This window comes from Engraulis encrasicolus, chromosome 4, assembly GCF_034702125.1.
Source record: "Engraulis encrasicolus isolate BLACKSEA-1 chromosome 4, IST_EnEncr_1.0, whole genome shotgun sequence".
Classification (NCBI taxonomy): Eukaryota; Metazoa; Chordata; class Actinopteri; order Clupeiformes; family Engraulidae; genus Engraulis; species Engraulis encrasicolus.
In genome coordinates this window covers 6,686,129-6,701,128 of record NC_085860.1, presented here as the reverse complement: position 1 = coordinate 6,701,128, position 15,000 = coordinate 6,686,129, and the positions used below count along the sequence as shown (strand labels likewise).

At 45.4% G+C, this 15,000-nt stretch overlaps 1 protein-coding gene across 1 annotated transcript in view; it reads left to right on the top strand.

The window, feature by feature from the left end:
- The window catches only part of pamr1b (peptidase domain containing associated with muscle regeneration 1b), a 56,632-nt gene that overhangs the window by 14,465 nt on the left and 27,167 nt on the right, over nt 1-15,000 (top strand). Inside the window, exons 2-4 of the mRNA XM_063196596.1 lie at nt 6,675-6,851; nt 8,691-8,816; nt 9,729-9,843. Coding sequence (XP_063052666.1) covers nt 6,675-6,851; nt 8,691-8,816; nt 9,729-9,843 — 418 coding nt within the window. The remainder of the gene's footprint in view (nt 1-6,674; nt 6,852-8,690; nt 8,817-9,728; nt 9,844-15,000) is intronic.

Here is a 15,000-nt window from a genome sequence, read left to right as displayed (position 1 = left end):
ACACCAAATATTTCAGTAATGTGGTAATAAAAATACCGAATTTTATCACAGTTATGTGTGTACAGCGGTTGAACGATCCGCATTCAGCCAAACCCACTAAGCTTTGCGGACACAGTCTTTAAGACATTTCCCTCAAAACATCACATCATCACCATTACACATGCCTGTAGAACCGCAGTGAAAACACCCTGACACCCAGGAGTCCCCACACACCAACACAACCCCTGATATCACGGGTGGCTGCAATGGTGGTGTAATGGTTTTGGAGTTGGACTGTAGATCACAGGGTTGCAGGTTCAATCCCCTCCCTTACCAATCCCTTCCTCCTTCCACAGCCACATTGCTCCGGGAACCAATACCCTGTAATAGTTGCTTTGGATGAAAGCATTAGCTAAGCGTTATGTAATGTCATCTAATGTAATGAAACTTACTAACCCACCCACTCAGGACTGTCCCGGTAAACCACCTCAGCATGCAACACGACATCACACCACACAGCAATCAACAGCATAGCGCATCACACACCAACACACACAACACACAACCCTGAACTCATTCACCGACCAAACTCAAACTCAAACACCAACCACAACTGTCACAGTAAACCACCACAGAGCCATTTGGAGAGCACAGCATTTAGAGCCAATTGGCCTTCGAGACAGGGACAGTCGGGCAGGCATGCAGGCATGCATGCGGGCGGAGGGCAAGATTGAGACACATACTTTGTGGCTTTGGTCAGCGGCACAATAGGGGCTTTCCACACATTATGTCATTTCTGCAAGTTTCTCTCTCAGAGAAATGAAGGCGAGATGAAAATAAAGAATGAGCCTCAAATTCTGTTTTTAATAGGAGTGGAGTATTGAGTTGGATGAGGCCAAGGCCAAATGATTTTGCCACATTTCCCCACCCAGACACGACAGGGACGCGAGCTGCTCCTCCACGCACGATCAATTCCTCAAACCATCCCAGAGTCCCAACTTTCCTTCCAGCAGAACACGCACACTTTCTCCACCCGTATGCTCTCCACTCGGTCATGGCGCTGACTTGAGCTTCAGCAGCCTTCTAGCTGGCTGCGCAACTTAGATGTATCGCTGTAGGAATTACTTTCTTTTGCATACCTGTATGATTTATGTGAGTGATCCCAGCGCTCCTTTCCCTCTTCTCCCTTTCTCTCTTATATAACCAAAAACTGTGTAGAGGGAATATGGTACATCTGAAACCAGAAAAGTCCATTAGTTACATGTGAGAGGGAAGATAATGTGAACAGGGAGATATGTTTGAAATATGTTTTAACCTTTTCTTCAGTTTTTGGTGGTTTATGTAAGAAGTTTGTGTTAAGAAGTCTTGCGGCATGACTGGTTCAGTGGAAAACAATCTGTTTTTGATGGAGTTCAGTCTTGAAAGAGGAGTTTATTTAACAAGATTTGAACAGAATAGCTCTGTGTCAGCAGTTTCGGGAGGGAAGGTCAGATGTTTGGGATGTTTAAAAAAAGCAAATCCCAACACACAGCCTCTCTGTGCCTCTCATCACTCCACACTGACAGGACCAGTGCTACTGTGCATGAAAAGACATACACAGACACGCACACGCACACACACACGTACCCACACACACACACACACACACACACACACACACACACACAGACGCATGAAAAGACATACACAGACACGCACACTGAAACACACACACACACACACACACACACACACACACACACACACACACACACACACACACACACACACACACACAAACACACACACACACACACACACACACACACACAGGCACACGTATGAAAAGACATACACAGACACAGACAGGCACACACACGCGCACACACCAAACCACACACACACACCAAAACACACACACATGCGCACCCATGCAGACACACACACACACACACACACACACACACACACACACACACACACACACACACACACACACACACACACACACACACACACACACACACACGAACACACACATGCACGCACACAGTGTCTGGGTTGTGTGAAGACATGCACCAGCAACAAGAGCAGTGTCTGCAGACGTGTCTTCTCTTGCATGGGGACACAGGTGCTGTCTGACAGCCCTTAATGGAAGTGCCATTACCTTATCCTTAAACTAAACAGACACACGCATTCACACATACACACACAAACACACACACGCACGTACCCACACACACCATAGAATGTGTAATACCACACACACACGAGCGCGCACGCGCGCGCGCAAACACACACACACGCGCGAACACTCACACACACACAAGCACATACACACACACACACACACACTTCGCCACTCGTGCTGCTTCATGCTGATATGTTTAGTCTGTAAAAGATGCTGTCTGGTGAGCGACAATAGACAGCCAATGACATCACCCGGTTCCCTATCCAAACTGTTAGTGGAGTGGTGATTGGCTGGCTTTATTAATGGGTTAGTCTGGGTCACTCAACATTGGCGTGCGTGCAAACATGTACTAACATGGGCAGCTTATAGAGAGCCGCAAGACGCTACTCTGACCAAGAATGCGACCACAAAAGTCTATCGCACAAAGACTCCCTGCCCTTGGTGTGCTGAAGAGAGCTGCGCTTTCCCCCCGAACCATATCCCCTATGCCAGATGTGTACCTTCAATGTGCTCAGATTCAGCATTCGATTGTGACAGAGCGCGACGCGTCTGCCACTGTAACAGCGGTTTCCTCCGCTGCGCATTCTTTCAATGGTTCAAAGTGAACGGTCAAACACAGTTTCAGTGGACATTAAAAATACAAGATGTGTTGTATGCATTTGCTGTTGGTTTTCTGTGGGCATTTAGCCATGTTTGGGGGTTCGGGTACTTGGGTATCTTGGTACACCGTCTCTGTTTAAAATGTGAAATGTTTGTTTGAACACGTGTTTAACATGAGAACAAAAGACGCAACACAGAGTAAATCGCTATGGCGATACTTCATAACTTTATTGGTAAGCAATAGCAATGTAATGGTTCTTCTTAGTGCGCACAATTTTATCATCAGAATCTTTCTTGCTATAGTTAACTATCATTATTGTATGTGGAGATGTGTGTAGCCATTTTACCTGTTGCAGTCTTCCGGATGCGTGTGATCAAACAGAGCGCAGGTCAGCCGAGTCTTTTAAAGGCTCCGCCCGTGGTGCGCGGCAATAGTTAATTGGAGCAGGAGTAATATTATTTTAAAAACTGTTCTAAGTATTTTGTGTAATATGTAGCTACTGTGTATCATTGGTATTTTGTAATGCATGCAGGGGAAATGTTTGGAAATGTTAAATCATGCTTTGTTTAGTTGATTGTTTTAATCAGCATTATGACTGACGCAAGTCTTTTAAATATGGGCTGCGAGAGTCAGTAGAGAATCGCCTCTGTAGCGAGAGGACGCACTGACGTGAGCTCTGCCATCTCAGGTCTGTGATTGAGACTTTTGTAAGCCTAGCTTTGTGGGCCTTGTCCCTGTCTTTTTGTTTTGTCCGTTTTTGCTTCAGTGTTTTGTTTGTCAAGTCTTTTAAATCATATGCCGGTAAGAAAAATAAAAAGAATATTTTTGCACGAGAATTTTCCCTGACTTTGCTCATCATTTTGGCTGACTACCCCAACTGCTCGGCACACTCTATTACATCGATAAAGAAAAAAATGGCCCCTCCATCAGGAAACACATTTGCTTTCATGTGTGCATGCCTTCATACCTGAGAGACCGATTGATGGACTGATGAACTGACTGACTCACCACCTGACTGGCTGGCTGGCTGAGTGACTGATTTATCTGACTGACTGAGCGACCAACTTCCTAAGTAACTCCTTGCATAGCAAGTGACTGAGTGCCCGACTGAATGCCAAAGTAGCTACCTGAATGCCTGCGTAACTCACTGACTGGCTAGATGGCTGACTGAGGTCTAACATGCTGACTCTAGAATTACGCAAAGAAGAAATGTCTGTGAGAATCAGTCTTCCACCACTGTTATCATCTCTCATTCTGTCATCATCTCTCTGTCACTTGCTACTGTACATCTGCCACGTTCCCTGATTAGATAAAGACATTAGCACACATTGCAGGAGATTTGATATGACCTCCAGGACTCAATGTTCAGGGAGACTCCTGAAAGTTGTAGGAGACTTAGTAGGCCTATGTGGTGTAACAGATGCACGTGACCTGAGGAAGGCCGACAGGCCGAAACGTTGTCACATTAAAAACTTGTTTCTTCAACTCGAGAGTGTACGGCACTTCTCTCCTCCTGTAACAGATGCACCTAACAGACAGACAGACAGAGACAAAGAGACATGCTGACTCATGGGGTGGCTGAATGGCGCACTGTAAGAGCATTGCTCGAGGCCTGTCTGATCTAATTGGTCACGGACTGCAGTGGTCCCATTGTCTGGATGAATTTACGAGATTCATGACTTTTTATTCATTCCGCTGTCTTTGAGTGTTTGGGCCAACTGGGTGATGCAGTGCTGCCTGTGGGTCAGTGGATGACCACCACAGCTGTTGTTCATTTGCGCTCAAGCGTAAATGGTTGTAAGTAAGCATGGGCTAACAGTAGGCTCAGGAGAACAACTGTGAACTTGTGCGACGAAAGTGCCCCTCTGACAGAGGTCTTCCAGAGGTCTTCCAGAGGTGTTTGACCAGTCTCTAAATACAGACCGAATACAGTACGTATGTGACTGAACGGGGATGTAGAATGGCTGTATAATCATTCTGCACTGTACAGAGAAAAAGTGACAAAAGGGGAAACCTTTTAATCAAGGGGAAGCAACTAACTGAACTGAAGCTCATGTTTTGGGGCATGTCATCATTCCAGTTGGTGGTCACCGAATCGCGTCATACGTAGCTCATTACAATGAGCTGCAGTTGAACTTCTTTTTACAACGCTTTTCATGCCAAAAGCAGATTGTTGTCTTTTCGATTACTTCAATTACCTCCACAAAAGCAGCTTTTGCCATGCTAATTGTTTCCGCCTCTGCAGCTTTTGCGGTGTTAAGCGTGTCACCCGCCTCCATATTACTATAATGGACGCCAGCTTGCACAGCTTGGAGAATAACCTCAAAGCTCCCCTGAGTCCTGACACCTCTAAATGATATGCTACTGCCTCAACTAATTAGTTCAGTGCTTAGGTCACTTGGAGAAGTGTGTGTCTGTAAGGCTGGAATTGTGTGTAAGGTCCCAAATTAGAAACCGACTCTGGACTTTAAAGAAAGACCTGGTTGGTTATACATTGGTATGTCAACCACTCAAGGCTTTCAGGATGTTTCCCCTCTTGAATTCATCTTGTTAACAACAAGGGATTTCATTTCAGGGCATCAAATATACAGGTATAATGCTGACAGATGGCCAAAGAGATACAAGACCTCTTCAGATTGACCTTCAACATTGCTCTTTGCTAAGATGTGGAAGATCAGCAGGAGAGCATCCTGCTACTGGCATACTTTCCATCTGTGTTACCAAAGGGAGGAGAATGAGTGGTGACAGAAGAGGGCAAAGGGCTTGTTCTCTTCCCAAAAAATACTCAGCAGCCATCTCTGCTGTTTGGTTCACATCTGCACAAACACTTTAAAACTCCTGTCTTTATGAGGTGCTGGAGGAGCCTGGAACGAGCACAGCACACTAATCGTTCCCACCCACACTTAAGTTGCATTCCTGTGGCAGGCTGTTATAAGGTAATTGGTTATCATGCACTATAAGTTGACAAAGACAAAAGAAGCATTGGCACACGTACAGCACAGGCTAGGAATGCAGAGCTACTACCAGATGAACCTGTAGCCTCGCAAGGAAGATAGGCCTGTCAACGGGCCTCCTCACTCTTTGCTCATACACAACACAACAACATTGCCACAGTATTACAGATAGTCTTAAGTAACAGATTAAAGTAAGACTTGGTGATTACGATTTTGTTGACAGTAAGATAATATTAGAGGCTCTGGGTTTGAAGGGGTTTGAATCTTGACTGACGAAGAGAGAATAAGAGGCGTTTTGGCATTGGAATTGGCTTGCTGGCAAGAGATGCACAACTACTATTAACCTTAACCTTCACAGAATAATACCAAAGACGTGAAGCATGCTAGTTTGTCAACGCTGCAATAAAACGAAGTTGGGGAATGCTCCCCGCTGTTTGTTGGTTTCTTTCTTTCAGGCTTCACCAATTCAAGATTGATTTGTTGACAAAGGGGTTTGGCTTGTTTTTGGGTCACACATGACTTCTCTTGAGATTGGTTCTGTGTTCAATTTGTCCACATATGTTTTGGAACTCTTGTGGATGCAAGAAGTGGTTATTGTGATCTCTTCTGGTTGCCCCACTTGGCTTGGCTTGAATAATCTGTGTGTGTGTGTGTGTGTGTGTGTGTGTGTGTGTGTGTGTGTGTGTGTGTGTGTGTGTGTGTGTGTGTGTGTGTGTGTGTGTGTGTGTGTGTCTGTGTGTGTGTGTGTGTGTGTGTGTGTGTGTGTGTGTGTGTGTGTGTGTGTGTGGAGGGGGGGTTGCAGTGTGTTTATCCATGTGACTGTGCACGAATATTTTTGGTGTATACACTACGTATGTGTTCTAATATGTGTGTCTGTATGTGCATACATGCCTATATTTGTCTTGTGTGTATTCAGTTTTGTGTGTTTTTAACCCATGTGTATTTGTGACCGTGCATTTATGTGTGCCAGACTACAGGTGGCTGTATCCCCAGTGCCCAAGTCCAGAGTGGGGCTCCATGTGCCGGGGCTGCTGTGAGTACGAGCTGATCCGCTGCAAGTGCCCTGTGGCGGGGACACCCGTGGGCTACGCCGTGCCATGCTGCCGCAATGCCATCAATGAGTGTGACCCCTGCATCATACACCCAGGTAAATACACACACAAACGCACCTGCACAAGCACTGCACATAACTGTACATGTAGGCTACATATGTGCTCGCTCTCTCTCTCTCTCTCTCTCTCTCTCTCTCTCTCTCTCTCACTCTCACTCTCACTCTCTCTGCCTCATGTACAGTACAGCATTTCTCATGGCAGGTCTCACTCTCAAATCAAACCCGCCACACACACTCACGTACACTGTGTAAAACTCCTGCAAAAGGTATTTCACCTACATACCTGCTTTCGATACTCCAATAGTTCTCCTGCTACAGATTTGCTTTCGGCAGGTTTCTTAATGAGGCCTCACTTGTACATTGTTTCTCAGTGATTTAAGGCTGTAATTGCAGTTTCCTGGTTTTTGTTTTACTGAAACAGGAGTGAGAGGACGCAGCTGGAGTCTTATAGCCCATCATGTCAAGGTTTACACGAGATGTTCTCACATGCACCACGCTTTTACCCTCCAACCACCTGGAATCGGAACATTCTCATGATTTCACAGCCTGAATGCTAAAGGAGAACACATACTTACACACGACACGCACACCTATGGTATAAATACACACTACACAGAAAGACACATACACGGTTACACACACACACACATACATACACACACGGTTACATACACACATGCACACACACGCACATACACACACACACACACGCACATACACGCACACACACACACACACACACACACACACACATATGCGCACATACACGCACACACACACACTGGCACATACACACACCTACACTGCACACACACACAATACTTACTAACAGCTGTTCATAATCAAATGCATACCTGGAGATGTGTCTTTACAGCGAGTTCTCTTAAAAATCCCCCCTCGTAAATCTGAAGACTCTCTTGTATATCTTGTGTGTGTCTGTCCGTCTGTCTGTGTGTCTCTCTGTGTGTCTGTCTGTCTGTATTCAGGTCATGTTCGAGTTGTCTATGCCTTACAGCGGCACTTGTGGATACTAAGGCACGAATTGCTTGGTAGTCCATTCTGACTAGAGAAGTGGTAGTACGACTGTCTCCTTTACAAGTGTACAACAGTTGCTTGTCCATGGTGCAGCAACTTTTGACAAACAATTACGCAGCTACTGTACCAAAGCATTTAAAAAAAATAAAATAAAGCACTTTCCTAAACAAAAGTAACATAAAGGATGTTTTAGGTGCCAAAAGCCTGAAAGGAGCAGTTTTGCAACTAGAGATTTAGAAATGCTGTACCAGAGAGACTGGATAATACTCCAGAAGTACCCAATGTGTACAGTACTGCACCTTGACATCTAACATCAGACACAAGTCTGTCCCTGCCTACCTGCCTGCCTGCCTGCCATGTCTCGTTTCCTTGGTGAGCATGTTAGGCCTCAATGTGGAGGCCTGTTTCCTGCGGGCTGGTGTGGAGCAGGGCCTGATGACTTTAGCAGTTCCCATTTTAACAGGAAGACAGAAGAGCTACGGGGCTGCACATGGCAGACAAGGGGCTGGTCGTTTGGCGCACAAATTTTCAAACTACTGTACTGAATGCGTCTCTCTCTCTCTCTCTCTCTCTCTCTCTCTCTCTCTCTCTCTCTCTCTCTCTCTCTCTCTCTCCCTCTCATCCTATCTGTTTTTTGTTATGCCTTGCTGTTTTGCTGTCCTTGAAAAGGGCTGCTTTAGGAATGTATGATTGGTAGATGAGAGTTTGACAGTAAATATCTAACTCTCTCTCTCTCTCTCTCTCTCTCTCTCTCTCTCTCTCTCTCTCTCTCTCTCTCTCTCTCTCTCTCTCTCTCTCTCTCTCTCTCTCCCTCTTTACTGGGTGAACCCCTTTTCATAGGCTGCAGCATTTTTGAGAACTGCAAGCGATGCCACAACGGGACGTGGGGGCCCAGAGACGACTTCTATATACGGGGGAAGTACTGCTCGGAGTGCCGCCCTGGGTGGTCCGGTGGAGACTGCATGAGTGAGTTCTGTTCTTTCCTGGTTGCAGCATTATAATAAAATATAACCACTCTGACATTTAGACAGCAAAGACAACACTTCCCACCTCCCACATGTTTAGTTGTTTTGTTATTGTGGCTCACAATATGTGTAGTGGTAGACTCTTAATATTCAAATTACTTGGCATGCATTTAGTGGATCTCAGCAAATTGTGACACAAGGATTAGCTCATTCATCATAATGTTGGATGTTTGACACCATAGGCCTCGTAACTACATAAACAGTGTTTGTGTTTATTTCTTTTCTCAAACATGACTTGCCCATCAGTGAAAAGTGGTTGCTTTTCAAGAAACACAATTTAAAATCGACACCAATTTAGGACAGTAATACTGTAGCTCATAACACCCCCAGGGCATGATAGGCTGAAAATGTAAATAACCGGATGAAAGTGAGGCAGCGCCATGTGTCAACAAGTCTGCATTTTCCGCAGCGAGCAAATCCGTTATCATCTGTTGGCATCACTTTATTTCATGGCTATATGCAAATCCTCTGAGCTGTCAAGAGGTGAGATAAGTGGGTACACCTGCGGGCTGAATGCCCTTTACCTGTTTATTATCTGTCTGATTGGTGGGATCGCACACTTCCTGCTGTTGAGTGATGGCGTGGATCTGTCTGTCTGTCCAGTCATGAGTTTTCTTTTATCTCAGACGGCAAAAGTATTTCCCTTTACATTTCACATGTCTAACACAAAAGGAAACTAATGTATACATTGAACAAGAAGACATAATGAACACAATAGGTCTGTTTCTCTGTCTGTCTGTCTGTCTGTCTGTCTGTCTGTCCATTTTTCTGTCTGTCTGTCTGTCTGTCTGTCTGTCTGTCTGTCTGTCTGCTTTTCTGTCTGTCTGCTGTGCCCTCCTTTGTTCCATGGCAGAATGTGGTGGTGTGCTGAGAAAGAGGCAGGGCCACATAGTGCTGGAGGCCTACCCCAACAACGCCCGCTGTGAGTGGACCATCCAGGTAGACCGACCCTACACCATCGACCTCAGGTGGGCAGGCAACTCACCAAAACACTGCCTTAAACACCGTGGTGTAACAACAAGAAACTCGTAGTTGACCAGAAATGAATACTGCTGTGTTCACCCTTTTAGGGTGTCTCAACCCTGGGCACCGCCATCTTGGGTCTGTATCCTGAATAGTTCTCATAGATGTTACCGCCACCTATCAGGATAATGTACGCAGGGCCGCTGACAGGTTTGGCTGGGCCCGGGACAAAATTTTCTCAATGGGCCCCCCCTCCCAACACCAAAAAAGCCCCCCACCCCCTCATCCCTGACGGTCCCTATACAAAATAGTCAAACGCCCAACCACAACCACGTAATTCCCTTGTGCAGCTCCAAAACACACCACGTCGGGATGACAAGCCCATTTATAACGGATAAACAAAAACTTATTTACAACCTTACGGATATGGACTGAGTGGAGTTATGGTTTTCAAAATGCTATCACAATAAAATCCACGCTATTGTATTACTTAAGCTCATGAATAGCACATTTTTCATCACATCGACCATTTTCACTTGACCAAGGGGAATCATGTCAAGGACGCGTGTATGTCCACTGAACTTCCAGAGAGGGGAACAAGGCGGAGCACATTCATCTTGCGAGTGTCAAGTTCACCGCAATCAGAACCGAAAGTTACAGATTACTAGCCTGATAAACCAGCCTAAATGTATTGGATGTATAACAGGTTACCCCAAAACGACACCGTTATAACCCATTCGTTACATTAAATTCTAGGCTATCTAAATGTCAATTTCACACGTTGACATGCCACTGGCTTATTTTAAACCAAATAAGTTTAAACCAGAGTCGAGTTACACTGGCTGTAATTCAGCTGACCGGGGATGATTCTCATATCAATTCAGCCTGATTGGCGTGCGCGTGCCTGCCTGAAACTTTTGATTTGGACACATAATAATAGTAATGCGCATATTCATAGATTCAATTACATAGGCGCATGAAACACATTGTTATTAAGCCGTTGTGGTAATCAAATTATTCGATACCCCCTGTCTCTCTGATACTGAATCCCGTGTGACTTGCTCACGGCCTCCTGTGCCAATGTTAGGCTACTTGACGACGGGGCTGGAAAAAGTTTGCCGTGTCTTACCTGGATCTGCTGCACAGCTGCTTTTACTGGTGCCTGCTACATCATTCCAGTCTTTCCTGAAATATTTAGCCAGAGAACCCCTCAGCCTTTTTTCGTTTTTCCTTCTTTTTCTGCGCTCCTGACTTGTGCATGTTTACTAACTGGCTCGCGCACACTGACCACTTATCGAATGCTGTCGTCTTTTTTCTAGAAAGACCAATCCATTTTGGAATAGGGGTGATAGGGGGTTATTGGCCGTTTTTTCAAGGGCAATGAAGACAAACATCTATAAGTAATTGTTTGAATGCAAATAAAGCACTTTTCTACCCTAAAAAAACAACACATTTTGAAGTGAACGTATCATAATTGAGCCCAACGTCATGGGGGCCCAGTTATGGGCCCCCCTCTATTCCAGAATTCCCAGGGCCCGGGACAAAAAGCCCTTTAGTCCCCCCCTGTCGGCGGGGCTGAATGTACGTATTGACTTCTCATAGAATGATGGCACATGACAGCAATATACGTACTAGGCCTACCTAGACTTCAACCATGCGTTCCGATACAAAGGAGTGCTAAACGCTGTAGTGTTCATATCTATGGTTATGGTTGATGTCAAGTTCTGTTGAATTCCTTTCCATTTCACTTGTACGTCCAGTTCCCCTTGTATTGATTCATTCTGACTGGCTTCCTTCTTAGTCAATTTCCATTGGAAAAAACTATGTGGTGTGGTAATTGCCCTCTATTTTTGGTGCCACTTCTGTTGAGGATCCAAGTGTACTGAAGTCATGACTATCATTGACGTAACCCTATCACTAAAGCAACTAGTTACATTAATGGTTTATTTTTTTGGTAATGGAAAATGATACAACTGGTACCAAAATCAAGTTCAGCCAAGATAAGCTGAGGCAGTGGAAATTGGACTGAGGATTATACTTCCCTTAACACTCCCTGACAAAAGTCCTTGTCCCTCTGTCCTTTACTTGCAGTGAGTGTATGTACAAGCTAGATTAATCACTGTCTCTTTTTCTGTCTGCCCAATAGACATGTGTTTGCTTTCCCTGTCTCTCCAAGCTGTTAGAAGTTGAACTTCAGAAAATCGTCAATGGTACATAAATTCAAGCTTACAATTCACGTAGGCCTACCGGGCTCAAGTCATGCTGTAAAATGTTAATTCACACTTTAGCTCGCCCTTTTATTATGAGTTGGAATAATGTTTTGCCCACTATAGCATCTGTGAAAGCTTTATGTGTTGTAAGCACTTAAAGTCTTCACTCATGGTGACAAGCCCTCAGCGGTTGTTCCCTGTTTCGAGTTGGTGACCATGCTGAAAAGTAATTTGCACCTGGCTAAACCAACTTGGGGTAGACATCGTCGACATACATTAGGCCTCATTGCTGGTGACAAGCGCTTACAGTTCCCTCAAATTGAAGACATGGATCAGTGACACTCCAGACCTCATGTCTGAAACCTGAACACATCGCTCCAGTTGGAAGTTGAATGTCTTCGTGCCAACAGAGGAACCCCCCCTTCCCATATTACCTATTAAGTCATTGTCGAGTGGTTGTTTTTGTAGAACTGCATTTAACTCGCGGTCGCTGAATGTCTATAGTGAAAATGTCTTTTTTGTGGTGTAAGTCCCTCCAACCATGGCAGAAAGTTCAGGAAGTTCCATATGAACACAAACCTGGCACTGTAAAGCCTTGCGGTTGCCAGGCCTTGCACTGAAAGTCAATGACAAACACACACTGTATAGAGAAAATACAGGTACGTACACCCATCAGAAGGGCAAAAAAGTCATAAATACATATATAAATAAACAAAACACAAATGCCTTCATGCCGCCCAAGCAGGCTTTCATGCAAAGTGTAATGGCACGAACTAGCTATAACACAGAGTAATTAACTGGCCCATAAATAATCTGCTAATATTACTTTTTGGATATTTTACGGCTGGCACGCCATGGAGACCGTAAATATAACAAGGGCTCTTTTTAGCGTCAGGCCTCTTATTCACGGGACTAATGGAAAGTTATGGGTCTTGGCTGCGGCATACGGGGGCCTAACTGGCATCAGAGTTACACGTTTAAGACCTTTGGCGTGCTGTTCTGTGAATGCCGTAATGGCCACTCATGCACAATGTCTTCATCTGAGCTGAACACCGATGTACCCCCTCTCCTCTCACACAGACAGGAACACGTGTATTCCCACACGTGCAGGCACACACCCATAAACACGCATGTATGTGTGCGAATGCACACACATGCACATGCACACACACACACACACATTCACAAATACATAGACACATGTACTGTATGTACATGCCCTCTCTCTTGCTCTCTCTCTCTCACACACACACATACTATATGCACACAGACACTGTGTACACACCCCACACATACTGTACACACGTACACACACACGTCAACACACACACACACACATTTTACTCCACGTTAATCCCTACCCCAACCCACCATCACACACACACACACACACACACACACACACACACACACACACACACACACACACACACACACACACACACACACACACACACACACACACACACACACACACACACACACACACACACACACACACACACACACACACACACACACACACACATACACGCTCACACCATCCAGACACAAAACACACACGGCACTACTCGCTTGCCAAGTTGACCCATACCCACAAATACCACCCCCTAATCATGTCATCCAACCCACATTACACTATAACTCCCAACCACCCAGCCAAGCTCACCAAACAACACCCCTAAAGAGAAACAGAAGATGAGGACAGATAGAGAGAGAGAGAGAGAGAGAGAGAGAGAGAGAGAGAGAGAGAGAGAGAGAGAGAGAGAGAGAGAGAGAGAGAGAGAGAGAGAGAGAGAGAGAGAGAGAGATTAATTACAGGATGGTTGGCTATCTTTATCCCCTTTAAGTTCAAAATGTTTAGATACCACCCACATGCAGCCACAGTCCATATACCAAACACACCTGTATATACGTACCCTACACACCCAAGCTTCCACCCACCCAGCCGAAGTGGAGCACATCCAGGAACAAACCCACCCATCTCTTATAGCTTCAAAGGGTCCATATACGTGGGTCGGTCTCGCAACCTCACAAGTCTCCACAGCTGGTTGCTCTTTACCACAGAAGACTCCCGTATATCACTTGGTGGGCGTTCACTTGACGCAGCCTGAACACATGATACAGTATGGCTGTAAACGCTCACCTTGGTTGGGTCCAGGAATATGACATCTTGAGCTTGTGTTGCTGGTAGGGATTCTCTGTTCAACCATCTAAAGATTTGCTATAAGCAGGGGCGTAAAGTAGCCTATACCCCCGCAGCCCCTGAGAGGCAGGGGGGCCCATATGAGGCGGGGGGCCCACATGGGCCCTTGACTTGAAGAAGCGGGCCCCCTCCACTTGATATTAGGCCCTCTTTTTCCGTTTTGGGGCCCATTCTTGGTAGCTTGCAGGGGGGCCTGAAGTATGTGTGATACGCCAATGTCAACTATGTATGCTTCCCTCCTCAGTTACCTAAAGGTCTTTGATGCCATTTCCTGAATCCTTTAACAATCCTGTCCCCTTGAGTATCCTTTTTGTAGGACTCTCTTGAGTGCAGTTCTTCCAAAGAAATGACTAGATAGTTGCGTTGTGGGCTCAATACGGTCCAACATCAACAACATCTTGTCAACCACCACGTCACCTCAAAGTTTAATTCTCAGAAGGTCTGCCCTAATCCCCTTCATTCCTACGTGTGAACAAGATGATGTTCGATTGGCCACCCTCCATTACCATCAGCACAGCAGACCCTTTCACAGTACCATGCAGACAAGTCTGGGCTATAAGCTATGCAAGCCTTCTTATTGAATGATTTCAGATTTATAACCTGATTTAATGGCCTGTTGTTGCTTTCCAACCTGAGAAACTGCTGACATTAACGAGATAAACTGCTATAGGCACGAAGAGCGCAAAACTGTTTTGTTTGTCTCATGCTATATCATCATCATAACATGTGGAAGTCATGAACAGTTA